The sequence below is a fragment of the Pocillopora verrucosa genome, chromosome 1 (assembly GCF_036669915.1).
Source record: "Pocillopora verrucosa isolate sample1 chromosome 1, ASM3666991v2, whole genome shotgun sequence".
NCBI classification, from domain to species: domain Eukaryota; kingdom Metazoa; phylum Cnidaria; class Anthozoa; order Scleractinia; family Pocilloporidae; genus Pocillopora; species Pocillopora verrucosa.
In genome coordinates this window covers 21,097,105-21,115,220 of record NC_089312.1, presented here as the reverse complement: position 1 = coordinate 21,115,220, position 18,116 = coordinate 21,097,105, and the positions used below count along the sequence as shown (strand labels likewise).

The following is an 18,116-nucleotide window of genomic DNA, read 5'->3' as shown; positions in this document are numbered from 1 at the left end:
ATTCGATTTATCACGGGAAAACAAAACAATATTAATAAATCGTGTGACGTCTAAAAGGACTTGCCATTTATCAAAAGCTTTTTTTATTAAACAAGACCAATCTGACAATACGTTCTGTCCTCTTCCAGTTTACTCATATTTAAAATCAGCCATGCACAATGCTACTAATTAATAAAATTTGTGAAATTGGATTGGTAAAAGACCAAAGATAAGAAAATTATTACTGACATGTCGTTCTGCGAAATTTGGTGGTCCATTGATTAGCAGGTTACGACACCTATCAGGTGAAATCTTCAAAAACAGCGCTAATGTAGAGGCAAACTCTCAACTCGAATATTATGTCAGTCTGCTTGACTGTTCGAGAATCGAATATGTTAGCGGAACATATTTGAATCATAGCACGGTGCGGTAAAGTTGAACTATAGAGTGAATTCGTCAGAAACCTCTCGATTCCGTTGTTAGTACTGGTACCAAATGTATATTAACCTATGTTCAACACGTAAAGAAAACGAAACTGTAAAGTCCTTTTTAATTACTATTATTTAATTTTTACACGAAGAAGCAAGTCTTAACAATTGAAAAAAGTAAAAATAAATAAAGAACACGACGTGACAATGTGAAAACAATTGTTTACCTACACCTGCTCTCACTTATCAAAAGCGATCTCTGAGCATGTGTTGAGAGCGATTTCGTTTCTTTAGAAAAACTGAGCACGGGCGTTAAGATGTTTTCATGTGATGTTCTGTCTATATTAAAACTATTAAATGTAAAACTAAACTTCTTTTAGACAGACTTCGAATTCAGGGGAGAGTTTTGCTTTGCTCAAATTTACAGCAAACTACCTTTGCAACGTATTAGTTCGATACCAGTTAGCAAAAGTAGACCTCATTTCATACCTGTTGTCAATCAACAGTCAATGAAGAACTTTCGGAGCGGAAAAACTTTAACGGAATATTATTTGGTTGTGGTCTGGGTACCTGTTGATGTCAGGCGCGAAAGGCAGCAGTGCAAATATAACTGTGAATCTTTAAAAAGGTATTGAAACTAGATTTCCCACAATTATTCAGAGGTAAATGAAGACTGAAAAAAATATGATCTCACAATTTGGTGGCAAACCAATTTAATTAATTTCTACAACAATAAGTAAATTTTCGCGTCTGAAATTCATTCAAATGAGGAGACTGGTTTTTGTTTTCGTCCAGGTCCACGAAATAAAGCTTTCAGAGTCTGTTAAAAAAGAAAAAGATAAGATTAGTGATTAAAGCATGGTTAACTCACTCGAAGTCGCCTGTTTAAACATGATATGCCAACATCTTTTTGTATCTTGTTTTATTCAAAGTGAAGTTTACCCTGCGCTTTTTTATCTTTTATCGTCGATGACACGGGTTCATTAGGACATGGAGAGATTTGTTGTGATATTTATACAGGCAACTGAACTCAGACAGACTGACTACTTTTCGATCGACAACTGTTACAAAGTCCAACCGTGGTAATAATTTGTATGCATATTTTCAACAGAATTTCGTCGTTATTTGTCGCTCAGGCGTTCATCTATCAAGACAGAAAACCTCTTTCGCTAAGGAAAGTAAACGTAATGAACATCGTTAAGGAAATTCTTTAAATCGATTTTTGTTAACTCTTTATTAGTGTTGGTGCTTCCTTTTAGATTTAGGGAAAGCTTTGTTATAAAATCGCAGTTTTGTTTTTCTCAAAAAATATGTGCATGTATAACAAAATTAAATTTTAAAAGATAGAACAGATAATGGTTCATTAGGGAACATGACGTGTATTGTGGTTGGATGAAAAGATATGTCTTCAGATCTGTAAACTGCGAAAAAATCTACATCACTCACAATTGCTATTAACACTTTTGTTGGCACTCTTTTACTCCGTTGACCCGTAACGGAGTTCCAAGTCGTGCCAATCGCGAAATTAGTTATGTAATTGCATTGAATGACGAGTTTATACTACTTGATAAGTATAAAAGTTTAATGAAATTTTCCAGCATTCTAATTATCTTCCTAGGAATCATCCTCTTACTACACCTTGAAATTATGGCTATTTATAATTGAAAGCAAACTTACAGTAGCTGTGATGTAGACTATTTAAGCACCATGAGCAGGATTATGGTTAATGCCACGCTAATTCCAAGAAGTACAACGAAAACGAACATCATGGTACGAATCATTTTTTCCTGTAAATAGATAAAAATGGACATTAATTTCTATTATAATTTCAAGAGCTGCAAATAGATAATAGGCCTATCGATAGCAAATGACAATTTTTCGAGGAAAATGACAGTCGGAAAATTCGTAGGCTCACTGGTCTTGGACCGTAGATTCCCATACCCTAAACCTCGACGGAAAAACGGTTTAGTCTTTGGACAAAGCATCACGTGCCACGTGTTTGATAGTCTTCATCAGTGAGTGGAAGCACATGAATTTTTTGTAATCACTTGCATGGAATTTTTAGGGACTAGGGACCACTTATTACCTATCGCCTGGGGGGGGGGGGGAAAGGGGGGATGAGGAGGAATTCATGAACCCCGCCCCCTTCTTCTTCTTGTCTCCCATCCACTACAAAAAGCCAATGTCACGATCTCATTCCTATCCCCCTATCCACACATACCGATAGGTTGAAAATTTACTACAGTGTTGTTAAGCAGATTCATGAATCTGCACTTTGTAGTAAACGAGGCGGATTCAAACGATATCTCCCTATAAGCAGTAAACACGATGGCAGTTAGACACAAAAATAAAAGATATGTTAAATAGGGAAAAGAATCGTCTGAGGAACGAGAAGTGGGGAGTTTGCCAAAACACCACAAAATTCATGGTAGGCGTGGATGGTTGAAAAAGTAGTGATATCGTTGTCAAGTGCGAGTCCAGCTTGGCCACTGTAAATGACTGTAAATTACTCCAGATTTGTTATCATTCATCGACAGCAAGTGAAAAGTCCTTTGTAGAAAAGACCATAGTTCAAAACCCTTTGGAAATGACGAGGTGAAATATTTTCAGGGAGTTCAAGAACGATCGAGAAAAGATGCTCCACGAATAATTTCAAAAAGCCTCAAATAAGCTGACAACTGAAAAGGAAGTCTCCATCACGCATTTGTAAAGATCTACAATCGTGCAGGAGAAAAGAGAAAAAAAAGAGGTGAAAAATTAAAGGAGAAGAGTTTACAACAGAGAGCATGCTTGCTTATCGAAAATCTCACCCTAAGAGAGCTAGCTGCAATCAAAAATAACAATAATTTTACAAGCATCGCAACCACAATTAGATGCTGAGTTAATCAGAAAATTGGTCAGGCTTCTTCATCTCTACCCTCTGCTACGGCTGCTAGACAAAGGCCTTTTTAATACAAACAGTGCCCGTAATGTGCAGGTAATAGTAGCCAGTTTAAACGAAAAAAGCAGAGTCACTGGAGGATGTTATTCACGAGTCGGTGGAAGAATGCGTCCAAGAGAATGCCAATTAAAGACGCGTTGGGGGACGAAGCCGTCACAATAAACTCTTGTGGATATATGATATATTTCTTACTTCTGTTGTTGTTGTTTGAACAAGAAAACTCAGCTGAAAGTACAAGATAATCAAAACGGTAATCAAATGATCCAACCGCTTCAAATATTTTTATTTTTATTTATTTATTTATTTTTCATGCCTCCTTCCCCCCTTACTTAGTGCCTGTCATTTGTGACCCGCCCGCCCCCCCGCCCCCCCCCCCGTTCAAGGAGACAAATAATGACTGTTCCATCATGAGGATGCACAGAACTCACGCACCTTGGTTGGCATTTCAAGCTCGGGTGGGGCTCGATTGGCTTGTCCAGGTTGGTCCATGGGAAAATCTGTATGTAATAAGTTTAAAATATGTTTGACGAGTTACTTTCCCGGGTAGTTTGAAAATAAAAAAAAATCATTACATTACCTGCTTGTAGGTAAGTGGGAAGCTGTCACAAATATGAATTAAATTTTAAACGACCAAGGCTAAAATTTTTATGGACACTCAACTTCTGACATTGCTGATTCATTATCTAGAGGTATATGCCAGCTTAACAATTTTTTGCTTTAAAATGTAGTTCATGGCCTTCAGCCCTTCAATAGTCCCTTCCTGACCCACGGGTATAGAACATATGTGCGACTGCTTTACGGAAGATGATAAGGTCCGATCCTTAAACGGAACCCCGAATTCCCCCCCCCCCTCCCTGTAATCATATTAAATGAATTCAGAGCAACTTTTTACTTCCACCTTCTCCACCCCTTCTAATTAACCTTGTGCAAATGATACCCTGTCATTAAGATCACTACCCCCTGACCGAAAAAGAAGGGTAAGGGAGCAAATTCTCACCTCCGTTGTTTATTGGGCCAGACTTCTTTTCACGACTCCTTTTGGACAGTATGAGATACAGCTCAAACATGAACACAAGAAACTCCCCAATGTAGAAGGAAATCACGGCATAGAGTCCTTCCGTACCCAAGTCGACTAATTTTAATCCAAGATAAATGGTAACCACTGCAAACAGAAAATTAAAGTTGGATACGTCCCGATCGTTTAAACCCTGCAGAGACAGTAACGTTCAATATATCGAGCAAACGTTGCTGTTTATTTCTGACTAGGTAGTTTCAACTGCATTAAAAAAAACCGTTAACAATTATCTTATCGATTATTTTTTTGTCTTAAAAACTCATCTGCATATTGCTCAGTCTCTTCGTCTCTAGTTTCTGAATTCGTGGAAAGAATTCTAATGTTCAAGAACTGGTTAAATCATTTACAACAGCTGATTTACAGCTGTGTAGCCGGAAATTACCTCCAAGAATCAGTGCAGTGAAACCAACACATCTATGTGCCCAGTTAAATATGTTGCGCCTGCGTTAAAAAAAAATTAAGAAATTAAACGTCATGTTTCATCTTTATCGGCATAAATTATATTTTGTGTAAAATTTCAGTTGAGATATCTACGGGATATTAGCTGAACACGATTTAAGTTTGCAAATCACAGCAATTTCGGTGGGTGACCCGACTTTTCGAGAATGTCTAACATATCAAAATTTTCGATTACATTGCTTGATTATCTGATACTCGTTATAATATTTACGTTTCTCGATCGCTTAACTAAAAAAACAATAAAACTACCGAGCCTGCATAACCATACGTAGGCTCTTTTTCCTGAAAAACAACAATTGAGACCGTCGACTTGGCTAACAGTCGCGCAAATATTTTTGAAGAAAAGGTATCGTGAGTATACTACTTTTGGCTTGTCAAATAGTAGCGTCTCAGGCTAAAAACAAAAAATAATTTACAGCTTTTCAGAATGAATTTCCTTGGATTCAGATTGTTTATGTAATAGTTGAAGATGAACACAGGTACCTAGGCTCGCCAGGATGTGGTCTGAATGCTGCCATGATTGGCTGCGCAATTGCGAAAGCGAGGACAATGATACCAAGGTATGGATGTGCGCCAGCGGTCTGTTAAAACACAGAAAAATGAAAAGAAAAAAATCAAGCATAAAATAAATTTTTAAAAAAATTGCTTAAGGGTTAGGGTTAGGGTTAGAAATAGCTGACATATCGAGGCGCACCTGATTTGAAATTGTGTTCGCTTTGTGGGCTTGCTAAGGTGCTAAGAAGAGATGGTTTACATATCTTATCCTCTCATGATTACAATGCAGTCCTATTTTTCCTTTCAGCACTATTACATGAGTTATTTTCAAAATGGAGCTCAAAACAAATAACGAAATGTTTTTTTGCACACCTGCTTTCACTAAGCTGGTCTATCTATATGGATTAATAACATCAATATTACAATTTGATTTGCAGTTGATAACTTTGCTTACCGAAGACCACTCTTTTTTGTGAACAAATATGACAATTATTCCCGCAATTGTAAACAGGACTGTTGTCGTCATCAGTGTTCGATGAACCTGTTGAGGAAGAAAAAGAAATCGATAGCATTTTCGGCCTGGAAAACACAACAAGTTTAGAAATATATTTTATACTTTCGGTCAAGATAAGAGTTGTTCCGATGCCGATGAATCTGTAAGGCTTATCACTGCTGCATTACAAAGTTACTGGCACTTAGAGCCGATCATTCATCAGTTGAATAACGGATTACAGAATATAAAAGGGCCTCAACAAGGTTAACATCAAGCGGCATGCAGTTATAAGTGTTATAAAGGTAAATGGGAACTCTCAACATTAGAAAATTGTAGCTGTCAATTAATCAACATCATTCCCTATGTGACTTTACCATTCTGGAGAGAAGTGAGTCACTTTAAGTCTGAGAAGAAAGGCTGAGTGATCTTCGAAGTTTGCTCAGTGTTTCATTCCTAAAAAATTTCAAATTTTCCTTTTCATATATAAAAGCATGGAGTGGTATACCAACCGTAAACCAAGCCTTCTTTCCTAACAATTCCCTTGGTTCCCAGGCCTGTCGCATGTATCGCGCGATGAACAAACCCACAAAAGCAAACAGAATCCAAGCAAGTGTCATGAGGGCGCCTACAATGAGGAAAATGGTAATGAAAGTCTACTTCTAACTAAAATTAGTCAATGAATCCTGTCTTCAATGATACCGAAATATACTCTATCTTTAGGGTTCTTCGTCAGATTTGATCATTGAGATAGGAGTAGATCCTTTTCAAATACAGGATTCCATTGCTAACCTGTTGTAAATTATCATTTTAATCTAGAACTCATTCCATCATAATTTAAAACGTTACACAAAAATTACACTTTATACTAAAGACACAACTTTCAACGAACAAATCAGGCACGAGAAGCTTATCAGTTTCAAAGCAATAAGGCAGGACGGTGTGAACAATCTTTGCTTAACTTTCAGTGACTCATTCACTGTGTACTTTACCATGGACAATTAAGTTATTTCTGCCGCTATCCCCCCCTGATACATCCGATGCAGATGAGCTTGTGACGTTGACCCTGGAACCTGTAGACTGGCGACCATTAGCAGAGGTACCATGATAGTTAATTACTCCATCTAAATGAGTGAGAGAAGATTGGATAATGTAACCAACTAATGACTACCCAACGGCTACAAATTCTCAGTTTTGGAAACTTCGAATAATTTAGCGGGGCAAGGTAGAGGGAAAACATGAAAACAGTGAATGAATGAATGAAGTAGCTTCACATACCAAGTATCACTGTTTGCCAGGGGACTTTGTCGTAGCCATACGCACGTTTTCTTTATTTCGTGGATAAAACTATCATACTATGCTCAATGAAGTGTTTGCTACCCGCTTCCAACTTATATTTACAAATGTGAAATAAGAGTCCGGGCTTGATCTTACCGCCGTCCCCAACTGCTCCCAAAAGAAACCAGAGCTGAGTCAAATTTCTCAAGTTTGCGATTCCTGGATTGATATCCCTGGAAATTCTGGAAAACAAAAGTGATTACAGACATAGATATTACAATCCATATAAAGTTTGTTTTATGATTAGTCTAAACCGGTTGTAGGCAGACATAGTTTGCGAAAAATTTCAAGAGGTGTAATTCAAAACTAAAGCAACAGGCGTTATCGTGATGTCTTCTTTAAGTGTTAGGAGACAAAAACTGTTACGACCATGCAGAGACTTTTAACAAAACTGTCTAGTTTTTTCTTATGCGTTATGACGGGTAATTATTCTGTTCTCAAACGTCTCTTGATACCTAGATTAAACCGTAATTAAATAATATACGAACGAGAAAATTGAACGTTATAGTATCAATAAAGGAAAGAGCTACCTGCACTTGACCATTCCACCTTCATTTGCTTGTTCAAGAAACGTCACTGCTGCAGGATCCTGTACGAAACAAAAATTTTCCTGAATAATCTGGAGATGAATCTTATGGTCATTTGTAGTACGAGCAAATTTCATTGTATCATCAGCAGAAAATAACTACATTCAATTTAGAGGAACAAAAACCATTTCTATGTGTTTGAATTCATTTTGAAATTCGACAGAGGCATAAGGTGTAGGCTGGCACTTACTGGATTAGTCTTTGTAGGACGACTCTTCTCTTCAGCATAATAATGACCACTGAGTGCAGTAGTACTTTCGCAAAGAAGAATGTCTGTATCGGGCTATATAAAAAAGAAGAGGTACAAAGCGTCAAAATAATAAAAAAGAACCACTGAATTGCGAATGCACACGTCAGAACTCTCCGTTTGCTAATTTCAATGATACTCTTAATGATGTTTACTCAGTAATTCTTGTGAAATCTTTTGGCAAGATTTTCAATATTTTCGAAAGTATTTCGAGTTTCTGTGGGTTTCCTTATTCGGCACCGACTCTTTGATTGTATTAGAAAACTTACTCCATCCTCTAAGCCAATCATAGGCAAAACTAAGCGCAGTTATACGTTGACTTGGCCAGCGGTGTTGTCCTGCTCTTGTGATTGACTGAACTTTTCGGTTCAGTTATTTGTTAAGATTTGGCTTTACGACGGACAATGACACCAATGACAATTTTGGGCGTATTAATCACAATGAACTATATGATACATATGTGGTTGTCATGATTTTGCTGCAAGATTTCACGACTGACTTCCAATGCATTCTAATTGCAGCTTTGCAAAACTCATCCTTTCATTTTCTTTCATAACATTTTTTTTCAAAATTTTCAGTATAAATGAAACACGCATGATTGCATGGCGCTTATGTCCAGTATCTTATGCTGGTTTATCGCTGGACTTTTATCCTAGCCATTCTCTCTTGTCTGATAATATTACCATTTCACGGTCATCACTAAATCCAACTGCCACCCAGGTCCCTTTGCCGCTCAGCTCGAACTCCACTTTATCCCCACCCGTTGCGTTGTACGTCACAAGGAAGTTACAGTCGTCAGTGCAGGATTCTGGAAACCTAAAGCATCCTTTTCCAGATCCACAGTCATCTGTGGTAATCTAGTGAGAGAGCATCAATGTATGTTTAGCCTCAGACTATGCACTCAATAGTGTTGAAGAGCTTAGCAACTCTAACTTAGGACTCCTCTTAAATTGGAACAGGTTTATGTATTTAACATGACCTCTTTATCTTTTTCTTCAATTACAAGGACCCGTTATTAATCGGGAGACATTTTTCCCTATCCGCAATTGTAGTGAACCGTCTGTACCAGAGCACGCGCAACAGTCATTTCCTTACAATAGTGTAACCTCCCCTTCAGTTCCGACGGAGGGCAACAATACTACTATAACTTTAGTATATTATAAAGTCAGCGAAGGGACGCCGCTATTCTGAATACACATTATCTGGATCAGAGGGGTTTCCCCTCAGTTATGTCCTCCGAATACAAATTTTCCATATCGAGCAAATTAACGCTACTTTGAGTACACATTAATCATAATCAGTAAGTGTACTAGAATATACGCATATTTATTTACTTACCTCCAGAGCATGCAGGTTGTTTGACAGCAGAATGAGTAGAGACGAAATCAGTAACTGGTGCTGGCGATTAAAGAGATCGAATTAATTAACTTTTGATGGTTTTTCATGGCAGTGCTCGATCGCATTTGAAAACAGAATAATAGAGGAAAGCCCCTGTAACTTTGAAAGAAAAAGTCTTTGTTACTTTATCTATTTATTTACTTTTATTAATTTTAGGCAATGGGGAAGGGATGTATTATTCTCTCTGCGAGTGAAAATGTTCTATTCTCCATATTTGAAGTAAATCTCGTTTGGCGAAGGTTCTTACCCTGAGTTGCTATTCACTTTCCGTTCAAATCGCGTCGGTACAAGAAACAAAAACTGGAACGTATTCACTGAACCGTTAAAAATCGTTAAAAGTTACGGTATATGTAAACTACGGCGCTCATCCTGTCAAAATTATGGCAATCCAACTGTTGTCCGGGAGTGAATTAAAATCTTCGATCCAAATTTCAATTTACATACACTGAAATATGATATCTTTGAAAGGTGCCAACATCTTCGTTTTCCCAATCAAACTTTGAAGAAAGTGGCATGATGAAATTAAGTTTAGTCGACAAAGCTCGTTGAGCATAAAGTCGAAAAATTTGCATTTTTTTCCTTTGGAAATATTTATATTGACCCGTGAACACGAAACCGTTAAAGGACTGAAATTTGACATTTTTTCCCAACTTCAATGACTAATAAAGCTAAGAATTATTTCGAAGAGAAAATCACGCGATTGAAGACATGTAACATCTGATGACCGTATTCGAAGAAAACTACTGTTTGGAATTGACTTCAATACTTCTCGTATTCAAATGTCGGTGATGAACTTTTTTTATATTATCGAGATCGGCAAAACTTTCCTTCTCTTTAAAACACTTGGAAATATGTAAGTGTTGTTCTACTTACCTTGGTTGAGATCACCATTCTTGGGATCGTGCCTTTCTTCGAAACGGAACAGTTCTGTTATTCTAGTACTGCGATTTTAAGGACACCAGCTAGTCACAAAAAAAAAATACCTCCGGTATACTGTGTGCGAACAGCCGAACACATTCACGACGAAGTACAAGGAATTTATTTTGAACGTAAATAAGTCCGTCTTAAGGCTATGCCTATATTATTTTCTATTGTCATGGAAGCGAAAACAAACGAACAAAAGCATTGTCATCACACGCTTCCTTTTACTATTTCAAGCCATTATCAGTCTATAAGTCCAATATCTTATTTCACTTTTTGTTAGATTTTTTGTTCAGAGGTTAGCGCAACATATATAGGACTGAAACGAAAATTGCGAAATTCAGCACCGATAATGCTAACTGCCCTTCAAACCAAGTCCTGATGCAAAATCATGACGAGGCATTTTTTTGTTTTTGTTTATATTTCTTTAGGGTAATTTATTCAGCCTTGAGTGTATTGCGTGCGAGTCAATTTTATAAACAAAAAGATGACTAATCTCGAGATGATGACGTCACACAAAGAATACTTCCTGTAGGGTTAGTGACGTGATGACTCATCAGTTAGTAAATGTCACTCTTTACACTCTAGTGTGAGTTATGCTAATGATAAAGGCGATGGACTTGCATATGCTTAGCGCCAGTTTGTGTTTTAGAACTCATGTAAAAATTTAGTTCAGTATCGAAGCATATTTTACTTCAAGAATAAAACAAGGTATTAAACGCAGCTAGTTCATTAAATGTTCCAAATTTAACCTTCTATTTATGCCAAGAACCAAATCTAATCAATCGTTTCTTGCCCAGTTGGCACCTGATTTATACAAAGGAGGTTTTTGTGATATTTCTAACAAATCGTGTAACCCGTGCCCAAGCCTCGTTCCCACGCGTTCTCTGTCTCATTGTCGGCCCGGAGTCTTTGAAAAGGGTCTCTCTCTTTTACGTCATGGCTAAAAGAGGAGTCAAGAGGAATTAGCTAAACCAATGAGTTGCAATCGTCGCATTTTTTTTAAAGAATGTTTTAAGTATTATTATTGAACGATGACGTCAGTTGACTCTAGCTAAAACTACAGCACATACATTTATATGTACATATAGAAGAATATGAAACTAACACCACACGCTTTTACAGACATTGCCATAAAAGACAATGTTAGTTTCAAGCTACAGATTATTGAGCTAGAGTTTTCTATCAAATTCCAAATCTACGGATTTCCGTGATGGCGATATTTTCTGCAAACTCCATTCCTTCGAATGCAAAATTTTTGTGAGGAACAATGTGTCTTGTTTGAAGGGGTATTGTTTCTCTTACTCTAAAGACTTCTCTCAGTCCTTGCCGAAATTTGCTATTGAATATAAAATATATAATGGAATTAATCGTAGCATTTGTATGAGAGATCCAAAAGAAGAGGAGCGGAACGGGTGCTAGGAGAGCGCAATACTTTGAGAGACTAAGGACGCTTATCAAATGGTTTACATGGGCGAAAAGCCAACAGAAGGTAAACAGAACAACGATGGAAACTAAAAATTTAAATATCCTTTGATTTTGCGCGCTAATCCTCTCTTGTGTCTCACTGTAACCAAGCGGTCTCCTTTTTCGAAGCGAAAGACCGATCATAACACTTGTCGTTCCCAACAAAATCAAAGGGAGTAGATATAATATTAAAACCTTGCCGCATTCCTCCAACGTGCTGTAAAGTAGATGCTCCTCTGGATCGTGGCTACATACTGACCGACATATTGTACTTCCGCCCTCACTCTCTGTCGTATCCATTTAGTAGAGACAGGGAACACCCACTAGGACTGACACTATCCAACTCAAGGCTATACATTTTTTCGTTGTTGCTGAGGATATTGGATTTGTCATTACGTGTACAATTGCCATATATCGATCCACTGACATAATCACGAGCGTGGAGATTGAGAGACCGATTGAAACAGACACACTGAAACATACAAGTTTGCAAGAGATTTTACCTCCGTAGCCCGAAATCCAGTTTACACCAACAAACATGAATAAAAGAGACGTGATCGTTGAAAAACAGACATCCATAATGTCTGCCACAGCCATATTGATAATAAGATGATTGAATGTAGATTGTCGTAAGTCTTTGCACGTCCTCACCAAGTATATAACTATGGTATTTACGGTGCAGGCTGCGATTAATAAGACGACGTAAGCAGTTGTCAAAATAGCCTTCGTGATAAGCCCAGGATGGAGTCAAAGGCAACTCTGTGGAATGATACTATGAGCTTCTGCGTTGAAATTAGACTGGTTCATAACTGGTTGTAATCTGAGTATACAGAGAGGAGAAATGATTTCCCCTTGTTAGTTTATTTTGGAATGTGTATGTGAATGATTACAACCCTATTTTAAGATTTTGGCAGATCAGTAGATCATAGTAGACTTTTGGAGGTGTCTACGATCTGTGCACCTTTTCAACATGCTTCCTTTAATCTGCGTCTACGGGATGCTTGCTTCAAAATTAAACTCTCTTGATTTTGATTTCTATTAAATTTTGGCCTTAAAGCAGCATTCACGGCTTATTACTTAGTCTTACCGTGGGCGGATATTTAATGACTCTCGGCGCTGAACTCAGAGTCTGAGTTTTCAACTCACAGTTCCGTTATTTCAACATTGTTGTACTACGGTGTAGACATAAAGAACAGTAGAAGAGTAAAACTATATTTGCTTCACGTTGTATGCTTTCATTCCTTTGTTTGCATATTCTTTTGGTAAGCGAGACGACCTGAGGTGAATTTGACCTGAGGCATGACGACTTGAGGCAAAACTGCCCAAGAATGACTTGCAAGGCGAGACGACCTGAGGCGAATTTGACTTGGGACGAGAAAATCTGTGGCGGAAATTGCCTTTGGGGCTATACGTCCCTAGGCGTCGAAGAATTGTTCAGTTTATGAAAGATCTTGAAGTAGTTACAGCCCTAAATGGAAAGGATTCCATTAAGTTTAAGGGTAAAAATAAAAATTTCATTCACCAGCCTAGGTCGGTCCGTATTGGGAAAAAGTGTACCAGAGGTCTCGATACGGACCTCCCGGCTGGCGAATAACATATATGTATTTGCGTCAGCAGGAGAGGTTTTGGCGAAGCACATCAGCCACATCGCTTCAACAGAAGATGCCGGTTTGCATCAAACAAATTATGGCAGGCAAACCTGTGAGCGTATTTGTTTGTTTGCTTCAAAATATCGTTTACGATCAAATGGAAGAAAAAACCGAAAAAACTGCGTCACCGTTTCACTCATCGGCTCTACGTATGTTTGTCTTTGTCGGATGACAGACCCCCGGTTTTTAATTTAACTCATTTTAATTGGTAACATTCTCATTTCCGGAAATGCAGTGACGGGCAATTGATTGGGGGTGTTTTGCTTGATAACAGCCTCCTCGGGCAAGGTTTTTTTGGCTTTCCCCGCACCCTCCCCTACCGCCGCCTCTATCTCCAAATCAAACATGGCCGGTTGAATAAACAATCGCGAGCTTCTTAACGTTAACTCGTTGCCTGGTTAAGGTAATCAAGTAGCATTGTCTGCAGTTACATGTACCTGAGGGTTCTGATTGCCCTGTAATAATTATAAGTGGCATACACTTAAAATATCCAAACACTTTTACAGTATTCAATGAAAAGTGTTATTTTTGCATCATTCTTCGAAAAATATCGCGATGACATTATTCTAGACCAAATCAGGTCAGGTTTTGGTTCCAATGATCTGTGCAGGAACTGTTAAGTTACGTGAAGACTGATTGTAGACTATGTACATGATTTCTTTCCATTGGCGAGCTGAGAGTACCAAAGCTTATCTGATACGTTTTCTCACATATTATGTTCGAGTTGATTTGATTGAGCTGTTTTCGACAAAAATTTATATTCATCGTTGACTTGCTACTTACATGAACTTACCACGTGGTTTCTTCATTGAATTTAAGTTCTCACATCATTGTTTCTCGGATCTGCTTGTTTCATGTAAGGTAGTTTATTGCTAAGCTAGGTTACACAAACAGGGAAATTGAAATCAGTTAAAAACAACCTTTACCTTCCTCCATGTAAACAGTCCTCTAGAAGTACATTTTTTGCGCCAGTTTTGTCGAATCAGCTGTTTCAGAAAGGTTCAATTGTGGACGGAGAATTTGTAAGCATAAAAACTGTACATAGGTTAAAAGCCATCATGATAAAAAAATACCTTTTCATCCAAGATCTGAGGATTTTATCTCTTGAAATTTAACTTGCTCTTTCCTGGTAGACACTCTGAGATCTCCGTTGGAAAAAAATTAATTGTGCTCTTCATTCAAATTTGAGAACAAAGCGCACCTGGCGTACTTAACAAACAAAACGACTAAAAGGAGGATATTTAAAAAAATAGAAAGCAACTCTTAGGTACTCGTATAATTTGGATTTTTATCAAGGCTGTGAAAGTTGATTTTGTTAACCACTAACCTTAGTAATATCCTTTAACGTGTTTACACTCCGGCACGGTCACTTTTGGTTTTTTTTTTTTTAAGATGGATCTTATCTCTCACTATATTGACCAAAACAAATTAAACTTTATGTCATCCGATCATCCAATGGTATCAAAGGGATAAAAAAAGTAAAATTAGAAATGCCACTTAAACGATTGAACAAATTATAGTAGCGATCTTCATGTTCATAAGCTTTTTTAGTTTTTCGTTAAATAGCTGAAACCTGCAAAATGTTACGAGAAACATTTGTATGGGCTATCGATGTTAAACTGCTATGTTGAGCTGCGCAAAGAAACCCCAAACTTCACAAGCGACTTGACATTAGTTTAAGAGGTATCAAAAATTGTATCCATGAAAAGGTATTTAAGCATGCACTTCAATAGCGCTGCAATTATGAAGTGCTAAAGTAAGTTTGAGTTTATAGTGTAACTCGGACACCAAACTTCAAGTTGCCCTGGCACTTTTAGTGATCCGCGTTTTCTTTTTTAGAAAATCACGATATCTTCTCCGTTGGGCTGATGCGACTCTTAACTTCAGCACTTAAAATGAAACCGCGCAGATAACGCGACGTAGTTTTAAAATAACAGAAATAGCAATTTTTAACTGTTCAAAAACCTTTCCTGGCTATGAGTTGCAGCTTCACTATACCGATCTTAAAGTTGGCGTTTTCAAGTGGTAACCTAAGGAATTAAATTTATCATACAATCGTATTTCCATTGGTGAGTGGTGACTTCGCAGCAATAGTTGAAGCTAGTATGAAACACTGTTCAAAGTATACTATCTAATAATTATAGTGATAATAAGGATTCTGATGATGATGATAATTATCATTATTATTATAATTATTGTTATCATTATAGGGCAATAGGATGGAAATTGAAAGGATGGTGAACAGGAAAAAATCCTGTAATCTCAGAAGTAGTAGGAGCATAAGGGTCAATTTCTCCCAAATTCCACGTTTCTTTTATCAGTTGAAGACCAAGTATAGTATTGGGGTCTTTCATAGATTTTCATTACTCGAAGCCGCAGATATCTCACGGAAGGTGAAATTAAACTGAGGTCACGGAGATCTGATGGATAGTCAATAGAATGGAAGACCTGTCATCAAAGCTAAGAATGTGAACCTGACTGATAATATCAATAATGATAATAATAACAATAATAATAATAGTAATAATAATGATAATAATAATAATGATAATAATTCAAGATTATTTACAAAATACAATTGATAAAATTAATATACGAAATTTCAAAAAATTCAAAATCATGTATAATACAAAAGCATTTAGCTTGAAAAATGCCCTAAAAAAAAAAAACTTTAGATTCCCGCAGTGGCGACGTTTATTTTGCAGTCTAAGGAGTGTTCTATCTTGCTGTGAAAAGGCGTTCTTGAACCTCTCACGCGTGCGTGAACCGATCTTAGAAGTTTGAAAGAGATTTGTGTCCTGAGCTATGTGATAACGGTGTTCTACGGCTCGGTGTCCTTCTGAGCTATCTTATCTGCAAGATGCTTCAGAAAACGCTGACACTCATTTCCCATTCCGCCATTGGTTCCAAATACATAAGGTGTGAATGAACCCATCTCCACAACTAGCACCCGCTGCTGGTACTTGCGTTTCTTCTCGTCCTCTTGCTCCTTGAATACTTCAGATGTTGTCTTGTTCTGGTAACACTTGAAGTTAACGTGCGTAACTCTTACATCAAAAAATGCCGTAACTCCTCTTGACCAGAAACCTCCCGCCCTGATATCTAATCTTGCCTCAGAGCTTGTGACGGCACTTCTCAAATATAGCCGTTCGTTGTCGAGGGGTTGAAGGCGTGGTTCAATTTCCACATTGTTGCAGACCTTATTGATGAATGCCGTTAAGAAATCACGGACACCATCATTCTCTGCGCTATAAAGCCTCCCTTTTTACAGGAGAGGGTATGGCCTACAGTAAATTTAACCCCACACACACATAGACCTGGTAGATCGACTAGAGGCAAATTATACCGTATGCGTAGTGAGTCTCTGAACTCCTGCTTATTAAGGGCTAAACCCTGATCTGCAAGAGGCATCGCATTTAACCAAGAACTTGCGCTCTTGTCTCTCGATTGATTAACTAGTTGCAGCAGGTCTGGGGAAAGAGTTGAGTCAATGTTTTCCATTTTCTCTTTGTCGCGCGCCCTCTTAAGTGACTGATGATGTTTCTTAAGCTCCTCCGTAGAGCTTTCGCCTGGCGCCATAAATGTACTCTGCGATGTGATAGAATCTACGTGCGCAGTATTGGCTTCGAGGTAGCAAACTGTTGTGGCGCCTCAGCTCTCAAATCTGGCATGCCCAGACCCCTGAAGCCGTTGTTAAGGTGACAAGTAGACGCACCTCGTTAGGGAGAGGCTCTGATTGACCGAACAAAGTTGGAAGAAGTAGGTCGTCAATCGCCTCCTGGATTGGATCGACGTAATCCTCAAACGAATCTATATAGCGCATGAAGTAGCTGAACTTTGACTTGCACCCTTTTGTGAAGGCAATGTACGCTGTGTGAGGCTGACTCTTTGCAATTTCGGAGAGCCGTTCGATTTCCTCTTTCCATATGCGAGTTTTCTCCTCACAATACTGATCTTTTTATTCTTGCGACGCAATGACTGCTCCTAGATGGCGCTGACCTTCAGTTGTTATATTGACTTCATTTCCAAACACCCTCATTGCTTCATCTGCAAGTGCCTCAGACTTAACAATCAGCCAGCTCTTTGACCCGTTCACGAGATATCCAAACTTTTCTCCCTCTTTACTCAATTACTTGTAAAAGTCTTACAACTGCGCAATTCTCCCTCCTCCAGCAGAGTTGTCTGCAAGCAACACCTGTTTAACCATAATAATGATTATAATAATAAAAATAATGATAATGATAACAATAATAACAATAATAATGACAGTAATAATGACAATAATAGCATAAATGAGCGAGGGGTATGATAAACATGGGCTTCAGCCTTCCACGGGAAGTTGGACGCTGCCACCCTACTTAGTTTGGGGTAGTAACCTCTTGTGATTTTGGTGTAAATTAATTAGTCTTTCAAAAATAGCAATAAGACCGGTTCATGTTTTAATAATATTTTGTTAAAAACTGTGCTATTTTGGCCTCTCGTTTTACTAACAATCTGTCACGCCATAGATCGCACGTTGTGTTGCCAATCGGACTGCAATTTCTGCAATTGATTGAACATTTTAAGATTTTTACTGACATGTTTTAGTCTCCGTCGGATTGAAGGCAATTTTGCAAATAACATCAAAAACGAATCGCTATAT

General features: G+C 37.9%; 1 protein-coding gene and 1 pseudogene across 1 annotated transcript; both read right to left on the bottom strand.

Annotated features, from left to right (window-relative positions):
* Positions 1–120: 120 nt before the first annotated feature.
* Positions 121–10,703, bottom strand: LOC131769050 (putative ferric-chelate reductase 1). The gene is made up of 15 exons (XM_059084787.2): positions 10,311–10,703; positions 9,378–9,437; positions 8,723–8,896; positions 7,983–8,075; positions 7,736–7,794; positions 7,302–7,387; positions 6,860–6,991; positions 6,380–6,495; positions 5,832–5,918; positions 5,366–5,463; positions 4,806–4,864; positions 4,346–4,510; positions 3,781–3,845; positions 2,085–2,194; positions 121–1,227 (listed from the first exon to the last, which is right to left on the bottom strand). The coding sequence occupies exons 1-14, from the start codon at positions 10,326–10,328 to the stop codon at positions 2,102–2,104; spliced, it is 1,305 nt and encodes a 434-aa protein (XP_058940770.2). The 5' UTR covers positions 10,329–10,703; the 3' UTR covers positions 121–1,227; positions 2,085–2,101.
* A 5,442-nt stretch (positions 10,704–16,145) lies between these two features.
* Positions 16,146–17,681, bottom strand: LOC136278153 (uncharacterized; annotated as a pseudogene).
* Positions 17,682–18,116: the final 435 nt, after the last annotated feature.